The sequence below is a fragment of the Anolis carolinensis genome, chromosome 4 (genome assembly GCF_035594765.1).
Source record: "Anolis carolinensis isolate JA03-04 chromosome 4, rAnoCar3.1.pri, whole genome shotgun sequence".
In the NCBI taxonomy this organism is placed as follows: Eukaryota; Metazoa; Chordata; class Lepidosauria; order Squamata; family Dactyloidae; genus Anolis; species Anolis carolinensis.
Window position 1 is genome coordinate 79607183 of NC_085844.1, and position 23986 is coordinate 79631168.

Consider the following 23986-nt stretch of genomic DNA (forward strand, 5'->3'; position numbering starts at 1 on the left):
GAGGTCTCTTCCAACTCTACTATTCTATGATTCTATGATTCTATGACCAACTCTGGGGGTTGGTGCTCATCTCCATTTCTAAGCCGAAGTCGGCGTTGTCCATAGACACCTCCAAGGTCATGTGGCCGGCATGACTGCATGAAGCGCCGTTACCTTCTTGCCGGAGCAGTACCTATTTATCTACTCACATTTGCATGTTTTCGAACTGCTAGGTTGGCAGGAGCTGGGGCTAATAGCGGGTGCTCATTCCGCTCCCAGGATTTGAACCTGGGACCTTTCGGTCTGCAAGTTCAGCAGCTCAGCACTTTAACACACTACGCCACCACCAGGGACTCCATTATGCCTATTATTATTATTATTATTATTATTATTATTATTATTATTATTATTATTATTATCTTATGACACAGCAAACAAGATACATATGCTGGATATCATATCACAAAATCACAAGTCGAACACTTCCCAAGTGTCTAGGACTGTGTGATGTATTTTCGGATGATGCGCGCAGATCCCAGCAGGGTGGCCTTTTGCAGTTGGCAGATCATAACTTTGTCAATGTCTATTGTTTCCAAAATGCCAGCTGAGATCTTTTGGCATGGCACCCAGTGTGCCAATCACCACCGGGACCACCTGCACTGGTTTCTGCCAGAGTCTTTGAAGTTCAATCTTGAGGTCCTGATAGCGGCTGAGTTTTTCCTGTTGTTTTTCGTCAATGCGACTGTCACCTGGGATGGCAACATCAATGATCCAAACCTTTTTCTTTTCCACAACGGTGATGTCTGGTGTATTATGTTCCAGAACTTTGTCAGTCTGGATTCGGAAGTCCCACAGCATCTTTGCGTGCTCATTTTCCAATACTTTATTAATATTATTTTATTTATATCTCCCTTTTTCTCTCCACAAGGAAATTCGAAGCAACTATTTGGGCTTCCTCTAAGGACAATAGGAGTAGACCTCCTCTCCATACTGAATATTTGCTCTTTCAGGAGACGCAAAACCACATCATAAACAAGTCTCACAATTCCTGAACTGCTCCTCTATCTTGTCAGTGTGTGACCTCAGTTTCTTGGCAATCAGCCCTCTTTACCAGATTCAAGTATTAGTTCAACTCCTAAACATCCTCAGCTGACTCTGATGGAAAAGAAAAACAAGGTGAGTGCCACCAGCATACTGATGTCACTTCATTCCAGATCTGCTCATTATCTCAACCAGCAGCGTCATATAGTTGTCAAAATCAATGAAGGTGAGATGGAACCTTGTCAAATCTTACAATGCAAGTGTCATGCAACTGAGCAAAATCTTCACAGTTTGCTGCTTCCTGAAGCTTTTCCTCCAAGTAAGGGGAGAACTGCCTTATCATTAGATCCTATGTACCTACATTGTAGAACCACTCCAACGAGGCCTCAAAGACAATAAAATGACTTCTTCTTGTCTTTCCTTCAACAGACGTCATCAAGTCCAGGGGCCTGACTGGACTCAACAAGGCCGAGATGGCAGCCAAGCATGGGGAAGAGCAGGTGAAGATCCGGAGGAGTTCCTATGACATCCCTACCACTCCCATAGATGAAAACCACCCTTACTATCAAATTATCAGCAAGGCCCAACGTTATGCTGCTTTCAAATCTGGAGAACTGCCATCTTGTGAGAGCCTCAAGGATACCATTGCCCGTGCCTTGCTCTTCTGGAATGACAAGATTGCTCCCCAGATCAAAGCCGGCAAGAGAGTATTAATTGCTGCCCATGGCAACAGCCTTCGAGGTGATGTGGAAGTATCAGAAAATATATTCACATATATTATATGTAATAAGCACACTGAATATAGAGAAATCAAGCACTTAGAAGGGATGTCTGATGCAGCCATCATGGAACTCAGCCTCCCGACTGGGATTTCCATTGTGTATTAATTGGACAGCAACCTGAAACCTGCAAAGCCCATGCAGTTCCTGGGTGATGAAGAGACCGTGAGGAAGGCCATGGAAGCCGTGGCAGCCCTGGGCAAGGTCAAGAAGTGAGAAGAAGAGGGACAAGGCATTGGTGAAATAAAACATCTGAAAAACTTTTTTAAAAAACACACACAGATGTCATCTATTAAAACAACCTAGAAGTCCTATACATGGAAATTATTCTGGATTTAAATGACTCTAAGGGTCTTATCAGTCCACTCTTTTATACCACATTATTCCATTTGAAATTGGCTCCAGCCAGTCGCATGAGGATAGTTGATTATCGATGCACTCTAGTGCGCCCTTGCTGCACATGTGCTATAAAAGCATCATGTGCACAGTTTATTTCATGTGCATTACTGAATCCTGTACTGAATCCCTTTGCTTCATTGTTAGTTCACCTAATTTTTTAAATGTACTCACAATAGTGTTATAACAGCATAATGCAATGATAGGATGATAATTTTGTGATGATACAACAGCAAAAAATATATATCAGAAATCAGAAGGGGAGTTTAATAGGGCTTTAAACATACTAGAAACATAATCTTTCCCACCAGAATACCAGAAGTAGTATCTGGTTTCTCTGCCAGCGATTTCCTTGGGAATCCTCGAGGGAAGGCTAACCAGCCTATATCCACATTGCACCAACTAATGGAGGAAAGTGCTATGACAAATCCACATCTGAAACGATTCCAGATTTGTGCCAGATTTTTTTTCCACAGCAAAAAAACAAAACAAAACATCTTTTCAACAACCTTGCAACACAATGGGAAGGAATTTTCTGTGAAGTGTGTTGCTGTCAATTTTCCAGGCTGTTTTCCAGAAGCATTTTCTCTTGACATTTCACCCACATCTTTGGCAGCATCCTCAGAGGTTGTGAGGTCTGTTGGAAATTAGGCATGTGGGATGTATATATATCTGTGGAATGTCCAGGATGAGAGAAAGAACACTTGTCTGTTTGAAGCAAGTGTGAATGTTGCAATTGGCCGTCTTGATTAGCATTAAATGGCCTTGCAGCTTTGAGGTCCAGCTGCTTCTTGCCTGGGGGAATCCTTTGTTCGGAGGTGTTAGCAGGCCCTGATTATTCCCTGTCTGGAATTCCCCTGTTTTTAGAATGTTGCTCTTTACTTACTGTCCTGATTTTAGAGTTTTTTTTAATACTGGTAACCTGCTTTTGTTCATTTTCATGGTTTCCTCCTTCCTGTTGAAATTGTCCACATGCTTGTGGATTTCAATGGCTTCTCTGTGTTGTCTGGCATGGTGGTTGATAGAGTGGTCCAGTATTTCTGTGTTCTCAAATAATACGCTGTGTCCAGGTTTGTTTATCAGGTGCTCTGCTATGGCTGACTTCTCTGGTTGGATTAGTCTGCAATGCCCTTCGTGTTTCTTGATTCGTGTTCAGGCGATGCTGTGTTTGCTGGTCCCTATGTAGACTTGTCCACAGCTACATGGTATACAGTAGATTTGTGAAGTGTTACGGCTGGCAATTATTCAGTTGAGGTTCCATTGAGAAGCTCCTTGCTGAATTTCTGCATGTTTTGCTATTCTTAAAGGTCCTAATCTCTCTTTGAAAAAAAAAAAGTCAAACTTCTTATAAGCCAGAATCTGACAGTTAGGAAAACAATTCCTTCTTGATACAAAATAAATGGTGTGTTAACAGTATCAAAAAGTACATATATTTTAAATAAGCAACTGGAATACAAAATATTGAGGTTTATATTTGAATGGCTTGTTTGCCTTCTACATTTGTAACAGTAACAGGGTGTTCTTTCTCTTCACACTGTTTTTTTTACCAATAACTGTTCTTGTAAAATCTGTAGTGTAGACAAAACATTATGGTGGTCACATCACAGTTACATAAGCATAGAATTAATTCAGAAGACGGAGAGTGTTTAAAGTCTTAAATAAACTTATTTGTACTTTTAGAAATAATTTCCATTTGAATTCTTTCATTACATAAGGTATTATAAAGAACTGTCGTGAATTGTACCAAAACAGCCTTGATATTAATGAAATTAGTTATTGAGATAGAACAAACTCTTTCATCTCTTCCTGATGTTATGAGGGTTGAATGAAAAGTAATGCTGCCACCTTCGTAACTCCTCAACAGATGGCAGTACTAGTATGTGGCAGGTACTGGCTTGTTCAGTAGACTCTCCTCTACAGTTCCATTTGACGGGAAGCCTTAGCATTGAACAGTTGTGTTGTTAACGTGCGAAGCATGGAACCCTGCGCAGATGGTCGGTCAATGAGACTTAAGCAACGTGCAGTCATTGAATTCTTGACAGCAGAAGGTGTCACCTCAAAGGAGATTCATCAGAGAATGCAAGCTGTTTATGGTGATTGTGTTGATGTGAGTACTGTGTGTCATTGGGTGAGTAAGTTTAAAGATGTTGAGGTGGGAACATCTGACTTGCGTGACAAACAAAGAGTTGGACGTCCTGTGACAGCAACCACCAAGTTTCACAAGCAAAAGGTTGACAGATTGATTCAGGACGATCGTCGCATCACTCAGAGAGAAATTTCAAGCATAATCGGCATTTCACAAGAATGTGTGGATCACATTATTGCTTTGTTCGGCTATCGGAAGATCTGTGCACGATGGGTACTGTGAGACACTGGTTGCGGAAACAGAGTGTCAACTTCTTCCGTGACGGTTTCAGAAAACTTGTTCATTGTTGGCAGAAATGTATCCAATTGTCTGGTGACTATGTGGAAAAGTGAATAGTGGTAGATAAAGAGCACATTCTAAGGATTATTTCTGCATTTGATTTATTAAAATATTCCCATCCAAACCCAAGTAATGAAGGTGGAGGCATTACTTTTCATTCAACCCTCGTATGTATACGAGTAAGGCCTCTTCCACACAGCTGTTTAAAATCCACAGTGAACTGGATTATATGGCAGTGTGGACTCAGATCACCCAGTTCAAAGCAGATATTGTGGATTATCTGCCTTGATATTTTGGATTATATGGTTGCATAGAAGGACCCTAAGAAGCTAGAATTAGATGTTCTGAAAAACAGAGGCACATTAGAAGTAAAAGGGGAGGCTCCAAATGAGAGAATTAGACTTTCCTAACTTCATGAAACTGTAACTTCCAAAAATGGTTCAGTTACCAACAACTGGGATTACAGAACAATGTTCTTTAGAAGAGACAAACATTTTTCTTAGGAGACACTATAACCCTTTTAAACTGCAAAATAGTCCTGTTAACTGAGCAGGCCACAGTGCTTATCCTATGGGCTGCTATGGCACCTGGTGCCCCAAAGCAGTCTAGTCTGCCCATGTATACTTCAGATATGCTAGAATGTCATATCTGGTCATTTAAATCAGAGTCGCCTGGAAGTTTCCTGCCCCTCCCTTGTGATGATGCAGTAGTGTTGACATTCTGTTGTATCTTTTTTCCTTTTTTTTCCTCTGACCGTTACTCAGCAAAGCCTCCTTTGTCTCACATTTCAAGATGATTCAGATCCCTACTGCAGCTTTTCATTTGATAGCCCAGCTACTCTGACCAGTCATCTGAAAAGTTATTTCAAATGCAGTTGCTGTGAAAATGTTGCCTTGAGATTTAAAAATAGCCACCACCTTCCAGTCTAGAGGCAGATAAAGCAAACCAATTGCTCTGCTTGCTGTGAATGGAGCAGACTCACACAACTGAACCTGGTTGAAAGTAATATCTGTGCTCAAAGACAATATTTGTCCTTTCAGTTTTGTTTCTCTGTTCCCATGGTACATGATATGCTGTCTCAGTTTTTCCCCCTGTGAAAATAGTCATGTGTCTGTCACATTACAAATAAATATACACTCACACATGCATGTGAAAGAAACTTGGGGCTGATTCTGATCGCAACTGTTCCGTAATATTTATAAATGATCTAAGGAGCACTATAAAGCTAGCTGAATACTTTGGTAAATATTAATCTCTGCAGCCAGCATGTTTGGAGATTCAGATGAAGAGGTCTTCTATCAGAAGCAGACTTCCTGGCTGGGTAGAAACTGCCTCCGAGCCAAAACTTTCCCACAGTCAAGAGTGAATAATAATTCAATTAAGACAATGGAAGCCATTCAACAACTGGAAATGCATAGCAGCCTAAAATAATTCAATATCAAAGATTTATTAAGCATGTTCTACAGAAGCCTCGTTCAAAAACTTCAGGGAATGCAAATGTTTACACCACACTCCTATAGATGTGGGTACAGAGATATATACTAGCACAATCACAGTAATGTCTCAGGCTTTGCCATGTGTCAGGCAAGACCTGTCAGCAGCTTATGACACTGTAAATCATCGGCTTCTCCTGAGAAGGACTAGCACCTCACCTGCTTCATAGGAAATCTGCTTTTTTATTAAATTCCAGGGCCAGGGAAGCAGATGGTGAAAACAGAAGAATGGCCTGCCTCAGGAGAGCATGCTTGCTCCATTAATATTTAACATTTACACAAATGACCAGCCACTGCCAGAAGGAACAAGGTGTTTCATCTATGCTGGTGATCATGCCATCACCGCCCAAGCAGAAGCTCTCCAAAGCTTTAGGTGCTCTTACTGCCTATTACAGGGGAAACCAGCTGATTCCTAATCCATCTGAAATGCAGACATGTGCTTTTCCTCTTAAGAACAGACAAGCATCTTGAGCTCTGAGGATTACCTGGGAAGGAATCCCACTAGAGCATTGTAGCACACCAAAATACTTGGGAGTTACTCTGGACCGTGCTCTGACTTACAATAAGCACTGCTTGACTATTAAACCAAAAGTGGGCACTAGAAATAACATCATACGAAAGCTGACTGGCACAACCTGGGGATCACAACCAGACACAGTGAAGACATCTGCCCTTATAATAACTTTATTTTTATATCCAATCTCCATCTCTCCTAGGGGACTCGGGGCGGCTCACATGGGGCAAAGCCCAACAAGACAGTTAAAATGTTTTTATCAGCTCTTGTCATTTGTTTTTACTGGCTAATGTTTAAATTTTTATAATTGTGCATGTTTTTGTCTATTGTTGTGTTTTATATTGCTATTGTTTTTATTCGGGCTTGGCCCCATGTAAGCCGCCCTGAGTCCCCTTTGGGGAGATAGAGGCGGGGTATAAAAATAAAGTTATTATTATTATTACAGTAGAGTCTCACTTATCCAACATAAACGGGCCGGCAGAATGTTGGATAAGCGAATATGTTGGATAATAAGGAGGGATTAAGGAGAAGCCTATTAAACATCAAATTAGGTTATGATTTTACAAATTAAGCACCAAAACATCATGTTATAAAACAAATTTGACAGAAAACGTAGTTCAATTCATGGTAATGCTATGTAGTTGTATTTACAAATTTAGTACCAAAATATTTAGTATATTTAGTATCAAAATGTATTGAAAACATTGTCTACAAAAATGCGTTGGATAATCCAGAACGTTGGATAAGCGAGTGTTGGATAAGTGAGACTCTACTGTATTATTATAAAATAAAAATTACATTAAAATGCAATTCACAGTATAAAAACAGAATAAAACAGCAATATTATAACAATACATAATGACATCAACCGGCAACCCTTGCTACTCTGCTGCTGAATACACCCAATGTGGAAAACATCTCACCACATTAAAACAGTGAATGTGGCTCTTAATGAGACATGAGACTGGAGAAATTATACTGTTTAGCCGGCATTGCACAACCTGACATCCGCCAGGAAGTAGCAGCCAGCAATGAAAGGACCAAGGCATTGACATCTCCGGCCCATCTCCTGTTTGGGTATCAGCCAGCACACCAACATCTTAAATCAGGAAATGGTTTTCTAAGAACTATAGAGATACTTGCAGGAACACCCCAGCAAGTGAGAGTCCAAAAGTGGCAGGCTAAAACCCGGAACCTCAATCAGTGGCTGACATCGGATGAGAGACTCCCTCCTGGGCACACAGAAGACTGGGTGACTTGGAAGGCGCTGAAAAGACTGTGCTCTGGTACCACGAGATGCAGAGCCAACCTTAAGAAGTGGGGCTACAAAGTGGAGTTCACGACATGAGTGTGGAGAAGAGCAAGCCACAGACAACCTATTACAATGCAGCCTGAGCCCTGCCATATGCACAATGGAGGACCTTCTTATAGCAACACTCGAGGCACTCCAAGTGGCCAGCTACTGGTCAAAGGACATTTAGTATCATGCCAAGTTTTTTTAAATCTTGTTTGTGTTTTCAAATACATTACAACTTGTACCCTTAGTTCGTTTCTGACATGATAAATAAATAGTCAAATCTATTTTCTTGTTCTTGTTCTATTTTCTTGTATTGCTTGTCAGTTGCCCATTCACAATGAGGCCCTATCTACGCTTCCATATAAACTCCAGATTATCTGTTTTGAACTGGATATATGGCAGTGCAGATAATCCAGTTCAAAATAGATAATCTGGAGTTTAAATAACAGTGTAGACGGGGCCTGAGAAAGTATTGATCAGAACTAAGACTGTGGGGAATTATTGGGTTAAAGTTTCAGTTCTAAGTTTGCAAATAGCTGATTACGGTTTTCTTTTTTTTTGTTTTCAGAAGTAACTACCTGCCTTTGTGATTTCCCCAAAAGAACTGGAATGTCATCCTCTATTTCACTCCACCCAGATCAATAACAGTGGCTCTTGCTAACATAGCACCTCTGAGTAACGTGCAGCTGATGCAACTTCCTTTGTCAGTTTGTAACAGCATTAGTTAAACTTCCTGCAACAGATGCTCAGGGAATCGAGAGCATGTGTTTTCCAGAAAGTACATGTCGTCTTGGATGAATTTCACAAGGTTTGATCTGTGAACTCCCCGCTGAAATGTGCATGCTAGTTACAGAATGATCAAATACTCCTTTGATTAACCCAATTTTCCACTTTACTTCAGAATAGCAAATAGAAGTATTTCCTTCCTCTTTCCCTCTATGGCTCCTTCCACACAGCTGAATAAAATCCCACATTTGCTGCTTTGAACTGGAATATATGGCAGTGTGGACTCAGATAATCCAACTCAAAGCAGATATAGTGGAATTTTCTCTCTGGGTTATATGGCTGTGTGGAAGAGCCCTATTAGTACCAAGCCATGCACAAGTTTTTGAGTGTGCAAACTGGGAGATTCTGAAAATTATAGTTCAAAAAGGGTGATTTTCCCAAACCAGGTCTAATCCCATGATAAATTAGTCAGGGGTAAATTAAAGGGATGGTGGCTGATTGGTTACCGTATTCCCAATTTAGGGCCCTTCAAGACAGACCCTATATCACCGGATCTGATCCCAAGTTTTCTGTTTATCCCAGATTATCTGGCAGTACAAACTAATATAATCCAGTTTAAAGCAGAAAACCTGGAATCAGATCCTGGGATATAAGGTCTGTCTGGAAGGGCCCTAAGACCCCTTATAAACTGCCATATAACATCCAGATTATTTGCTTTGAATTTGATTATATGGCAGTGTGGAATCATATAATCCAGTTCAAAGCAGATAATGTGGATTATCTGCTTTGATAATCTGGATTATATGGCAGTGTAGAAGAGACCTAAATTAGACCTTAGATATGCAGATGACACCACTTTGATGTCTAAAAGTGAGGAGGAGCTGAGGAGCCTTCTAACCAAGGTGAAAGAAGAAAGTGCAAAAACTGGGTTGCGGTTAAACATCAAGAAAACAAAGATAATGGCAACCAAACTGTTTGATAAATGGCAAATAGAGGGAGAAAATATGGAGACAGTGGCAGACTTTGTATTTCTAGGCACAAAGATTACTGCAGACGCAGACTGCCGCCAGGAAATCAGAAGACGTTTACTTCTTGGGAGGAGAGCAATGGCCAACCTCAATAAAATAGTGAAGAGTACATCACACTGGCAACCAAGGTCCACATAGTTAAAGCAATGGTATTCCCCATAGTAACCTATGGATGCGAGAACTGGACCATAAGGAAGGCTGAGCGAAGGAAAATAGACGCTTTTAAACTATGGTGTTGGAGGAAAATTCTGAGACTGCCTTGAAGATCATTCCAGGAAATAATGCCCAGCTGCTCACTGGAGGGAAGGATATTAGAGGCAAAAATGAAGTACCTTGGCCACATAATGAGAAGACAGGAAAGCCTGGAGAAGAGAATGATGCTGGGGAAAATGGAAGGAAAAAGGAAGAGGGGCCGACCAAGGGCAAGATGGATGGATGGTCTCCTTGAAGTGACTGGCTTGACCTTGAAGGAGCTGGTGGTGGCCACGGCCGACAGGAAGCTCTAGCGTGGGCTGGTCCATGAGGTCACGAAGAGTCGGAAGTGACTGAACGAATAAACAACAACAAAGAAACTGAGAAAAGATTTGCAGATGTGCCTCAATTGGGCACCATTTGGTTTAAGCAGAGGTGATGAACTTGTGGCTTCTCCAGATCTTTAAGCTACCAACTCCCATAATCCTTTTTTCTGGAGACACAGGTCTGTGGAAATCTGGCCACAACAAAAGGAGAAAACATCTCAGAAACAGCTTTTCTGGTTAAAGGGCCTTCAGAAATTGCTTACGCCCACAGCTTTTGTTGCAGGGATTTGCAGGATACTTGTGGTGGTGCCTCCCCTTCAAAAAAGCTTGAGTAGTGGGATCAATCACTGTCTCTAAGGTCTTAAGGAAAGAGGTGAATTAAGCCCAATCTGTCTGCCAGGATGAAAGGCCTGCCCTTAAAATGTAGTATAGAAGACATACCCATATAAAATACTGTAGAGTTTCACTTATCCAACATAAACGGGCCGGCAGAATGTTGGATAAGCGAAAATATTGGAAAATAAGGAGGGATTAAGCCTATTAAACATCAATTTACATTATGGCTTTACAAATTAAGCACCAAAATATCATGTTTTACAACAGAAAAAGCAGTTCAATGCATGATAACATTATGTAATAATGTAATAATTACTGTATTTACAAATTTAGCACCAAAACTTCACAATGTATTGAAAATCTGACTACGAAAACATTGACTACTAAATGGCAAACTGCATTGGATAATACAAAACTTTGGATAAGCGAAGGTTGGATAAGCGAGACTCTACTGTATTTGGATTCAGATCTCTATAATGCCCTAAATATGATATTCAGTTAATTCACATATATTGTTAATGGGCAAAACGTTTGCTGCACTTGATTGCAGTAGGACTTTAAAATGCATTTTAGAAATCAGGAATCTATTATCTGTATGCTTGCCTGTCAAATATTTTTTGACAGGTCTTCCATTTCTTTGCTAATGAGACTGCGAATCATTTCTGAGAAGGGACCTACTGAAATATGCTTTTAATATCCATTAAGCCAGAAATATTTACTATGTATTTTTTCCAAAAAAGATCTTAAGATGTGTGACCAAAATGTCTTAATATTTTTAAGAATTTTATGTTTACATCGGTATTATAGTTGAACATGCCACACAGAATATACGATGTTGTGGTTCAACTGTAGTTAATGTTAGCAGAACTGCAGCTAATGTTAGCATAACTGCAGTGATGTATGTGTAGCTCTTCTCCACTGGGATATTATTGCCCTCTGCTGGTTTTATTCACACAACAATATAATAAAATCGTATCTCAAGACTGTAGACATCTAAAAAGGCAGAATTATGTAAAAATTGATATGGCTATTCATGCATAATCCTCCCTCCACACTTTTCTTGTACCTGTAAAAGAAAAAACTCTTAATTCAGCAGTAGCTAGACCTCTGACCAAGAGTGAATTATTTTACAATTGCTATTGTTAAACAATCATATGCCAAAAAAAAAAACTTTGCCAATCTGCCATATCTACCTGAAAGTCACCCACAAATGTATCAATACATTACCTTATGCCTATTCATCCCTTAAATCAAAATCTCTGCCTCATTCATGGAGGCAGATACTGGTTTATATGTGTGAATTTAGCCTACATTGCATTTATTTATTCAGCCTTCTGCTTTTGAAAGATTAGACAGAGTAGTGTGGTGGAACTGTTGTTTTGGGTAGTCTCTTCTTATCTTTCAGACAGGGGCTAAAGACTAAGGGAGAAAACCACACACTGGGTTGCTATGAGTTTCCCGGGCTTTATGGCCATGTTCCAGAAGCATCCTCTCCTGAAGTTTTTCCCACTTGTATGGCAGGCATCCTCAGAGGTTGTGAGGTCTGTTGGAAACTACACAAGAGGGGTTTATATATCTGTGGAAAGTCCAGGGTGGGAGAAAGAACTCTTGTCCGTTTAAGGCAAGTGTGAATCCTCCAAATAATCCCCCTAGGCTGGAAGCAGCCAGTCTTTGAAGCTGCAAGGCCATTCAATGCTAATCAAGGTGGCCAATTGTAACATTCACACTTGCCTCAAACAGATAGGAGTTCTTTTTCCCATCCTGAAATTTCCACAGATATACAAACTTCACTTGCCTAGTTTCCAAAAGACCTCACAACCTCTAAGGATGCCTGCCATAGATGTGGACGAAACATCAGGAGAGAATGCTTCTGAAACATGGCCATACAGCCCGGAAAACTCACACCTACACAGAGAATTGTTGGTTTTATTTTCTATAGAAGCAGATACTTTGACATATTTTATTAACATTGTTCAGTGCATTCAAAACAACAACAAATGACCCCTAAATAAACAGTCCACATCTTCCTAGTACACACACCACATTTCAGGTGTGCCAACATTTCACAAACTTAGGACTCTGACACTAGGTCTGATCCTGAAAACATCGAGCAAAGTTGCCAGAGTTGAAGGCAGTGTCTGACTTATCTAAACAAGGTAATAGGAGCCCCTGGTTGCACAGTGTGTAAAACCCTTGTGCCAGCAGCACTGCTGACCTGAAGATTGGGTTGCTGACCTGAAGGTTGCTGGTTCGAATCTGGGGAGAGTGTAGATGAGCTCCCTCTGTCAGCCCCAGCTCCCCATGTGGGGACATGAGAGAAGCCTCCCACAAGGAAGATAAAACATCAAAACATCCAGGTGTCCCCTGGGCAACGTTCTTTCAGACGGCCAATTCTCTCACACCAGAAGCACTTGCAGTTTTTCAAGTCACTCCTGACATGAAAAAAAAATCTGATCAAGGTCCTTATGGGCTCTGATACTGCTGTCATAACATACCCTTTGCTACTTACTCTTCCCAGCTGCAACTGTAGTGAGTACCAAGCTATGTGTGGGTAGGCAGGTTTACAACCTAGTAAATGGAGATGGAACTACGGTGTTCAATCACATGGACACATTAAATTGATTTAAAAGTATAGCATTTTAAATTATACAAGTGCACACCCCTAGTCCTCCTTCATATGCATCATCATCATCATCATCATCATCATCAGAAACACAACAAGATGAGTCCACAACAGACACTGCTGGTTGTTGTATTGGATCACACGTTGGACACTTCCCAAGTGTCTAGGACTGTGTGATGTATCGGCGAATAATGTGTGCAGATCCCAGTAAGGTGGCCTTCTGCAGCTGGCAGGTAGTAATTTTGTCAGCGCTGATTGTTTAAGTGCAGGCCAAGGTCTTTAGGCACTGCACCCAGTGTGCCGATCACCACTGGGACCACCTTGACTGGCTTGTGCCAGAGTCTTTGCAATTCAATCTTTAAATCCTCATATCGTGTCAGCTTTTCCAGTTGTTTTTCTTCAATCCTGCTGTCCCCTGGGATTGCAACATTGACAATCCATACTTATTATTATTATTATTATTATTATTATTATTATTATTATTATTATTCAACAGAGGTCTAGTAGAGTAGAGTGCCTCAGCTTTCCTTCATTTGAGGTTTTTAAACTACGGTTGAATCGTCTTCTGTCAGAGATGCATAAGTTGTGGCTTCTTGGACTAATAGATGGCCCTGGAGGGGTTTTTTTAGAGTTCTCCACGACTTTATAAATTCATGATTCTGACATAAAGACATATCATCCCCATTTTCTTTGGAAGTTTTCATTATTCTTTAGAAGGCTTTGATGGCTGTTTGGTTGTTGCAACCCAATGCATTTTTCCCTTCTTAGTGAGACGAGCTAAAAACCTTGCATAACATTCACTATGCTTTGTTACTTCCCTCCTGCTGTCTACACCAGGGCAACGACAATTGTTCATGCTTAGGCAAGGTCAGTTAAAGTAAGATGCTGAGTGCTAGATCCCAGACAAAAGCGTTTCTGGGTGATTTATTGTAGCAACAGGCCTTGGCAACTGCTTAAGTCCATAGTGATGGTGCAATGCCTGTGTCGTTCTCTGAAAAACAAGAGGCAAATCGGTTTCTGCTTCCAATTTGGCTCTTATTGCATTATGGGCTGTAGTACTTCTAGTGGTGTAACTATTGAGGATCGATCACCCAAGAATCCACTCCATGGCAAAGAAGCTTCAAAGCAGGTAATACATTGTTAGAAGTTCTCTACTTCCACAAATAGTGTGACTCTCAAATGTCTGTGCTCCAGGTTTTATTTTCCTTTAGACTACAGATCGACTGAGATTGTGGCATTTTTTAACATATGACTTATTTACACATATTTTAGTATAGCATAGCTGATGGAAACATCTTCCTGAAACAGATTTACCAAAGAAATACATTCCACAGGTCATTCCCGCACTCTCAGCTTTGTGTAAGCTTCAGCCTGCATTCAAAATCAAGCAGAAATAGCTCTTAGCTTAATTCAATTTCTTTGCCTGTTCTGACACTTGTCATGTTATCAAGACTAGAGGGAGAAACCATTGCAGTTCTACTGTCATAATGTGTTGGCCCAATGCGTTGTCAATGTAGTGGTGACATTGAGTGCACCAAGAACAGATGGGATAGATAGACTTTGTCTGGATCTAAATTGGAATAGCTTTGCTTTCCCTTAATATAAACACTGGGTGAGGATAAGTGAATTATCCATGGTCAGTGGTTACTGTATCTAAATTAGAAGTAAGGAACCTCAAAGATAAGAAATTAGAGGACCAAATCTCCAGGTGTTTCAGCTATACCTCCCATCAACCCCACCCAGCAGAGAAAGACATATGACTGGAGTTCAGAACAAATAAAAGCCAATGGCTCCTGACTCTTCTTCCAAATTAAGAAGTAAAGAAATGGCGGATATGACATAAATCTTTAGAAACAGAAAGACATTTAAGACAAATATTAATGAAGGTCTGGACTTCATCAAGAGGAAGTATTGCTGCCAAGACCCTAGGCCTAGGCAAATATATAAGAAAACAATACAGTATTAATGACAATGTAATCTGATGAACTGGACTGAATCCAATGTCAGTTTATTCTAGAAACTTCTTCCCAGTTCATCTCAAACATACTACAGTAGAGTCTCACTTATCCAAGCCTCGCTTATCCAAGCCTCTGGATAATCCAAGACATTTTTGTAGTCAATGTTTTCAATATACATATCATGATATTTTGGTGCAAAATTCGTAAATACAGTAATTACAACATAACATTACTGCGTATTGAACTACTTTTTCTGTCCAATTTGTTGTATAACATGAAGTTTTGGTGCTTAATTTGTAAAATCATAACCTAATTTGATGTTTAATAGGCTTTTCCTTAATCCCTCCTTATTATCCAAGATATTCACTTATCCAAGCTTCTGCCGGCCCGTTTAGCTTGGATAAGTGGGACTCTACTGTACTAGACTTTTATGTGTCCTTTTGTGTATTGTCTGAGTATGGTCAGTGCAGAGGTGAAATAGACAAGCCCAGCTTTGTAGTACATGTGCTGAAAATCTATAGTGTGATGTCTTACTTGGTTTCCTATCCCCTGCTTTTTTCCTGCTTTGCTGTTCTTGGGTGGAATGTTCCATTGGCTCTTGTTTTGGGGGTGGAGCTTGGGACTCCCCTGTAGGTTTGGGTAGGATGGTTCAGCCTGCAGCCTGTGAGCTAGTCTCTAAAGGCTTTTCCCCCTCCTTTTTGCATTCCAGAGCAAAGCTGCTTAGAGTTGGGGCAAAGGAGTTGACTGGGTTCCTTTTGGCCTGGCAAACTAAAACAGGCAATTTATATCACGTAATTACCACATAGTTATTATAGCCTAAAGTACGTACCAAGAGCATAGCTTATAGTTTACCTCATAGCCTTGTATTTACCTTATAGTTTCTTCATAGCTAGTACAGTAGAGTCCCACTTATCCAAGCTAAATGGGCCGGCAGAAGCTTGGATAAGCGAATATCTTGGATAATAAGGAGGGATTAAGGAAAAGCCTATTAAACATCAAATTAGGTTATGATTTTACAAATTAAGCACCAAAACTTTATGTTATACAACAAATTGGACAGAAAAAGTAGTTCAATACACAGTAATGTTGTGTTGTAATTACTGTATTTACGAATTTTGCACCAAAATATGATATATTGAAAACATTGACGACAAAAATGGCTTGGATAATCCAGAAGCTTGGATAAGTGAGGCTTGGATAAGTGAGACTCTACTGTACTTATAGTTTCCTCATAGCTTTAGGTACTTAATAAACACCATAGCTGGTACTTACCTCAAAGATATCTCGGCTTATAGTTACTGTCAAAGCCTAAAGCATATACCACCACTGCTTGTGCTTACATTATAGAAAGCTTTCACCTCATAGCTGGTACTTACCTCACCTCACAGCCTAGTACCTAGCTTACCTTATAGTTTCCTCATAGCTTGAGTGCTTATCTTTTATAGTCTTTGTAGCCTTCATTCTCAATCAATATAGTTTTATTTCTTTATAATTTCAGTGATTTTACCTCATATCGTTTCTAATACAGTAAAGGTTTATTTTCTGTGTAATTAAACTCAATCTACAATCTCTGTTTTCTATTATATGTTTCTGATTCAACATTTAAGAATCCTGCCTAAAATTACCATTTCCTGTGTTCAAACATATTTTTGGTTATCTTTAACCAGTTTCAAGAGCGTTTACTTTAAGGTTTTGAGGCATATTAAAGGGTATACCGATCGTCGCTTGGGTAGTCAGACACAATAGCCTTCCCTTCCCCCAGCGTGCTGTCACATATAGAGTTCAAGATATTATTGATATCTAAACTTTGAAAAGAATGTGTAGAAATGTACTCAAACTGTGTTCAGAATTATGGAAAAAGTACCAAACCCAATGTATGCAACAGAATGTTCTGCAACGGCTTTGGTTGGTAATGCTGTAAAGCAATGTTTCTCAACCTGTGGATCCCCAGATGTTATGGCCTTCAACTCGCAGAAATCCTAATAGCTGATAAACTGGCTGGGATTTCTGGGAGTTGTAGGCCAAAACAACTGGGGATCCACAGGTTGAGAACCACTGCGTAAAGCCTGCAGTTTTTGGTGCAACTTACTGCAAAATTAAATTTGGCATAAGGTACTTGCTGTGGTTCAGCTGGGTGAAGATGAGGGGATTGGGGTTTCGGAGCCTGGGAGAGTGATATATGGTTCTTTAGATGAGGAAAAGGAGAGGATTTCAGAGCAAGATGCTGTTTGTGAGATGGAGTTTGAAAGTGAAACTTTTGGAGTCCAGCAGACAGGGAGAGAACCTTTCACCCACAAGGAGTTTAGCAATCTCTGATAACGACCTGACAGACCAAGCCGAGGGAACAGCTGGGTTAGACAGAGATAGCAGGCTGTTTCTGAAGGGGGACAACATCAGGCACAGGAAATCTGAAAAAATTAGCGAGAGAGAAGCACAGAGAAAGGGACCTCAAGGTCAAAGAAATGTGTTCATGTTTTGTAGTCCTTAAATCAGAGATCATTTCACTGAGATGTTAGATCAGGCAACGCTGCTGAATAGTTAGAAAGTCAAGTTCATGTATTACTTCCTGGGAGTTTTGATTCATGTTTTAAGAAGTTCTTATAGTTTTGGTTTTCCTTGGATTATGCTCACATTTTGATTCTTGTTTTCCTGCACCATTTGGATTTTTTGGATTATTGCCTTTAAATTGTTTCCACTCCTCACCAGCTTGGTTGGGGTTCTACATACTGACTACCTTTTCTGATTACCTGTTGGATTTTACCTTCCTCATTCCTTTTGGTGATTTTTCCCTTTTTATATGTACAGTAGAGTCTCACTTATCCAAGCTAAACGGGCCGGCAGAAGCTTGGATAAGCGAATATCTTGGATAATAAGGAGAGATTAAGGAAAAGCCTATTAAACATCAAATTAGGTTATGATTTTACAAATTAAGCACCAAAACATCATGTTATACAACAAATTTGACAGAAAAAGTAGTTCAATATGCAGTAATGCTAAGTAGTAATTACTGTATTTATGAATTTAACACTAAAATATCACAATATATTGAAAACATTGACTACAAAAATGGCTTGGATTATCCAGAGGCTTGGATAAGCGAGGCTTGGATAAGTGAGACTCTACTGTATCTTCTTCAATAAAATGTTTTACTACTACTTTTGGATTCCTGGTTGGTGTTAAGGGCAAGGTGGTTATACGCTTGTGGGTGAGTGTGCAAAATGCAAGCGTTTTCAGTGCAAAACATAACAAACTTCTGGCAGAAGTTTTTAGATATCAAATTGAGTGCTTCCGGGTTATTCTGTGTTTTCCAACTTATGATGAGCCTAAGACAAAACTATCATACGGTTTTCTGGGGCTAAAAGAATATGAGGTGCCAAGGTCATCCAATGAGTTTTCATGGCTGTGCAGGGATCCAAAGCCTGGTTTCCAGAGTCCAATCCAATGTTGAAGCTACTATACCATACTGACTCATGTTTCCAGGTAACAGACCTCAAAAGAAGAGAAAAGACATCAAAAGAAGGACAAAGAGTTTAAAACAGACCAGGGTTAGATAACCAGGGAGTCCTCAAAGCAATGCAGGGTGGCTATGAGCTCAGTCTTTGTCTTGAAACTGAAATTGATCTGGTCAGTTCTTCTGCCAAAGAATTCCAATTCAAAATAAGGACCCATAAGAAGGGATTTTAAAATTTTCTGTAAACTGTATCTGGATAAAAGGATGAATAGGTACACGTTCTCCACAAAAATATGATAAGTGCATTATGTTTCAATTTAAAATATATTAATCATAAATATATTCGTAAACTACTGTCATATTTTGATGAACTGGTTCCTTTCTTTTGACAATGATAATGAGGCTACCTTGTTTATTACTGATCTTACATAGAAGATGCATACTAGACTTCAATGTCAAAGATAATCTTGAGCAGTGATTCTCAGCCTATGGGTCCCCAGGTGTTTTGGCCTACAATTCCTAGAAATCCCAGCCACTTTACCAGCTGTTAGGACTTCTGTGAGGCTAAAACATTTGGGGACCCACAGGTTGAGAACCACTGATCTTGAATGATAAGTGAATACTTTAAAAAAAACACCTATAGGTCCAATAGGGAAGAATGGGGTCTTCTGCCTCCAGCTACATGGCTTTGGGAAGACTGTAGGAAGAGGAGAAATAAGATAAAACCATGAAGATTGACCTGTAGCAGGGGTGCTAAACTCATTTTCACTGAGGGCCTTATGGTTGTACAGTAGAGTCCCACTTATCCAACATAAATGGGCCGGCAGAATGTTGGATAAGCGAATATGTTGGATAATAAGGAGGGATTAAGGAAAAGCCTATTAAACATCAAATTAGGTTATGATTTTACAAATTAAGCACCAAAACATCATGTTATACAACAAATTTGACATAAAAAGTAGTTCAATACGCAGTAATGCTATGTAGTAATTACTGTATTTACGAATTTAGCACCAAAATATCACGATGTATTGAAAACATTGACTGCAAAAATGCATTGGATAATCCAGAACATTGGATAAGTGAGTGTTGGATAATTGAGACTCTACTCTAATTGTAAGACTGTATAAATGTTACTATGTTGCCCTGGCATTGAAAGTTTTGTGAGCCACATAAAATGACATGGTGAGTCGGATTCGACCCATGGGTCTTGAGTTTGACACATATGACATATAGGAAAAAAGGAATAGATCAATGAATACAAGATGGAATACAAAAGGAATCTTTACTATTTATATTTTAGCTGCCTGTGCCACTTCCTCCAACATTTATAATATCCCGGACTACATTTTTCACTATGATCCTTCACTACAGATAGTTTGGGGAAGCCGGCCAGCCCAATTCAGTCCTTCCCTTTCTCTATGGCGGGTTTTGGAAGAACAGAACAAGGTTGAACGAACAAGCCAAGAATGCTGGCAAACTCTACAAAGTTGTGAGGTTGATAATATGTTGTTGCAAAGCTGTGTACTTAAACACTGCAATTGCTGTTTTATAGGCTGAAAAGGATGCAACTCTTGAGACTATTAATATATCTTCAAGCGGGTCAATAAATGAAATGTTTTTGTGGAAAAACAATCCGGAACAATTCACATCAACTAAAGAAGGAAAAACTGAAGAAAATTCAGGTGTGGGTTATTGATATATTAATTTACAACAAGTGTATTTTCTGTATAATAGCAAGCAATGTGTAACTATGTTTTTTTGTTCTCTTTATATTCAGTGGACCTTACACCATTCAGGAATGAGCTCCACTGGTATTTGTCCAGCTGTTTCAGAAGTATTCTTTGTGTCCTTGCTTTTTTCTTTGCTTAGGTTTTGGCAATTTTCTTCACATACTTCGAATGCAGCACAAATGCTTTTGGAAATGATGGGAAAAGGGTAACCACATCAGCTGACCTCTTGAGGGAGCCAGAGGTTTTTGTTATGCTGAGTGCTGCTCAGAAAGATAAGCATTGTCATGTACAGAAATGATAAGAAATAAAAAGAAATAAGGCAAGAGTGATGACATTTTAATAATAGTGTCTAGTGCTGTTTGATTAAAAAAAAATACACTCACTAATTCACGATTCACTTTTCGTGGATTCGCTGTTTCGCGATTTTTTGATAAACTCTAAAACAATATTATAAATCATAAAAAATTACAATTTACAGCCTAAGGAAGAGAGGAAGAAGAAGCCAAAGGGAGAGAAAAGGAGCCCAAGCGGCAACGGGAGGAGAAGGACGTGATTTATCAACACACAATTGGTTGATAAAGACTTAAAATAGTGTATAACTACTAAAATAATGTATAAATATTAAAATGATTAGGAGCCCCAGTGACGAAGTGCGTTAAAGCACTGAGCTGGAGACCGAAAGGTCCCAGGTTCAAATCCCGGGAGCAGCGTGAGCGCCCACTGTTGTTCCAGCTCCTGACAACCTAGCAGTTCGAAAACATGCCAATGTGAGTAGATCAATAGGTACCACTCCAGCGGGAAGGTAACAGCGCTCCATGCAGTCATGCCGGCCACATGACCTGGGAGGTGTCTACGGACAATGCCGGCTCTTCAGCTTAGAAATGGAGATGAGCACCAACCCCCAGAGTCAGACATGACTGGACTTAACATAAGGGGAAACCTTTACCTTTTTTTATTAAAATAAATATAGTGTCCCTACTTCGCGGATTTTCACTTATTGCGGGTGGTCTTGGAACGTAACCCCTGCGATAAGTGAGGGAACACTGTATTTATTTATTGTCAGAAGCAAATTGAGAATACAGCTATAATGTATTTAAAAAACCACAAACAAAGTTAAAAACTTGGCATTATGCTAGATTTCCCTTGACCAGAAGCCTCTGGTGTTTCTGTGAGAAGGTCCTCCGTTGTGCATGTGGCAGGTCTTAGACTACATTGCCGTAAGTGGTCTGTGGTTTGCTCTTCTCCACACTCACATGTCACCGACTCCACTTTGTGGCCCCATTTCTTAAGATTGGCTCTGCATCTCGTGCTACCAGAGCGCAGTCTGTTCAACACCTTCCAAGTCGCCCAGTCTTCTGTGTGCCCAGGAAGGAGTTTCTCATCTGGTATCAGCCATGGGTTGAGATTCTGGGTTTTAACCAGCCACTTTTGGACTCTTGCTTGCTGAGGTGTTCCAGAGAATACCTCTGTAGATCTTAGGAAACTTTTTCTTGATTTAAGTTCTTGGCATGCTAGCTGATATCCAAACAGAGGATGGGCCTGAGATGTCAATGCCTTGGTCCTTTCATTGCTGGCTGCTACTTTCCAGCTGATGTCAGGTAGTGCAATATTGGCTAAACAGTATAATTTCTCCAGCGGTGTAGGGAGTAGACATCCTGTGATAATGTGGCATGTCTCATTAAGAGACACATCCACTGTTTTAATGTGGTGAGATGTATTCCATACTGGGCATGCGTACCCAGCAGCAGAGTAGCAAAGCACAAGGGTAGGTGTCTTCACTGTATCTGGTTGTGATCCTTAGGTTATGCCAGTCAGCTTTTGTATGATATTATTTCTAGCACTCACTTTTTGCCTGATATTCAAGCAGTGCTTCTTGTAAGTCTGAGCATGGTCCAGAGTAATTCCCAAGTATTTTGGTGTGCTGTATTGCTCCAGTGGGAGTCCTTCCCAGGTAATCCTCAGAGCTCGAGATGCTTGTCTCTTCTTAAGAGGAAAAGCACATGTCTGCATTTTAGATGGATTAGAAATCAGCTGGTTTCCCCTGTAATAGGCAGTAAGAGCACCTAAAGCTCTTGATTAAAATACCCATGTGGAAGACAAAAAAGAATGCACTATCCACACAAGGATTTGTTGGATTGTGTTCCAGGATTTTAATTATACTGTTGGCTTATTTGCACCTCCATGTGCAAATAAGCATAGTATAAAACATAGATTGGTAGAGATACTTTTTTTTAGATGACAAGTTCAAGAATTCCTCAGTTGGCATGGCACCGTATTCAGGGGAGAGTATGTCAGTGCCAAAAATGTAAAAAACAAAACAAAAACAAAAAACTATCTATATGCCAGATTACTGAAACTCGGTTGTTTTACATTCTTAAAGTGCCAATATCATAAAATGCCTGTCTTGTAAGTATTGTTTTATATTAATTGTAAGATGGCACTGAATATCAAAATATCTCATTTAGTATGATGTGGATTAACAAAAAATGTATTTTTTTTCTTTATAAAGACAATGGAATTGGACTTCCCAAGAAACCAGCAAGCTTAGTACAAAAAGAAAGGAAAGCATCATCAGATATTCTGGAGGAGCTTCAGATGCAAGGAATAATTAAGTCCTCAAGTACAACTTCAGCAATTAGAACAGCAGATGATACCATGGTAAGTCATCTCAAAAACTAGCTGGAACTTATTCCAAAGACCAACTTGATAATTTTTGCTTTTAGGTATGGGTTTGTCATAGAATGGCTCCTTGTACACACAACAGGGAAGTAAATTAATCTAATTCATTTCTTGTGACTTCAGCTCCATCCTTTCTTCCCTTGCTGTTCATATGTAAGATTTCATCCCAGAATACCTTTGTAATACTGCACCTGTCTTATTTTTAAAATCTCTCTTCATAAGGCACATTTCCTATGAAGAATGGATATGCAATGGATATTGCTTTTGTAATTGATTGATCACAATTTATCATATTGTCCACCAGTAGTTAATCTTAAGCACAGTTTGTCAAAAGTCCCCCTCTTACTATACCAGTTTGAAATAATTTCTCTTAATTACAGATTTACAGTCTACTAGGTTTAGATAACAATTTAAAAACTGAAGTCTAAAACTCCTGACCATATGCTTATGGCTGTAGTATGAATGGAAAGTGAAGGAGAAGCATGTGAGAAGGCTCAGCTTGTAGGATAGACCTCCCAAAATGATGACTTTGTCCAGACTTCCATCAGGCGGAAAATGGCTAGAAATTTCAGGCTAGAAATTTCAGCATAGATAACTGGTACAGAAGTAAACCTCAGCTAAGGGTTCCCCTCCTTTAAACATAGGGAGGAACATAGGATCAACCAGATTAACCCCAAAACATGGCCTCTTGTGGGGAGATGGCCAGCACAAGACTATCTCTTAAATTTTTACAAAAACACTTGGACTAACTAAAGAAGCTGTCTTTTCTGCAAGGGTGAAAGTAACCTTACTAAGAACTTCATCACATTGAGGTTCTATCCCGTGGGGCAATGGGTGGGTTCACCATGCAGCATAGTGAATCCGTGGGGCAGTGGGTGAAAGGGTTTCCCCGCGCCCGATATCACCCGCTGCATCCCTAACCCCATCCCATGGGGGAAAGTGTCACCACATGGTTTTCCCCTGTTGTTGTCTACAGAAGATGAGAAGCCTCCCTGTTCTGAGGAAAGTAT

The 23986-nt window shown here is 39.9% G+C and overlaps 2 protein-coding genes across 4 annotated transcripts in view; both read left to right on the forward strand.

Annotated features, from left to right (window-relative positions):
* The first annotated feature begins 1405 nt into the window (after positions 1-1405).
* On the forward strand, positions 1406-2060 carry LOC134298977 (phosphoglycerate mutase 2-like). The gene has a single exon (XM_062980702.1). The coding sequence runs from the start codon at positions 1494-1496 to the stop codon at positions 1905-1907; it is 414 nt and encodes a 137-aa protein (XP_062836772.1). The 5' UTR covers positions 1406-1493; the 3' UTR covers positions 1908-2060.
* Positions 2061-14127: 12067 nt separating this feature from the next.
* Positions 14128-23986, forward strand: part of rbm24 (RNA binding motif protein 24) — a 65878-nt gene continuing 56019 nt past the window's right edge. For 2 of the 3 annotated variants that reach the window (XR_010006126.1, XR_010006125.1), the window contains exons 1-3: positions 14128-14284; positions 20120-20249; positions 22807-22955. Coding sequence is in view for 1 of the 3 variants with exons in the window: in XM_062980703.1 (XP_062836773.1) it covers positions 14201-14284; positions 20120-20249; positions 22807-22955 (363 nt within the window). In the remaining 2 variants the exon portion in view is untranslated. The remainder of the gene's footprint in view (positions 14285-20119; positions 20250-22806; positions 22956-23986) is intronic. The other variant, XM_062980703.1, reaches the window with a different exon arrangement.

What these genes read in the sequence shown, in the direction of transcription:
- LOC134298977 (XM_062980702.1), top strand. Translation starts at nt 1,494, where the DNA reads ATGGCAGCCAAGCATGGGGAAGAGCAGGTGAAGATCCGGAGGAGTTCC.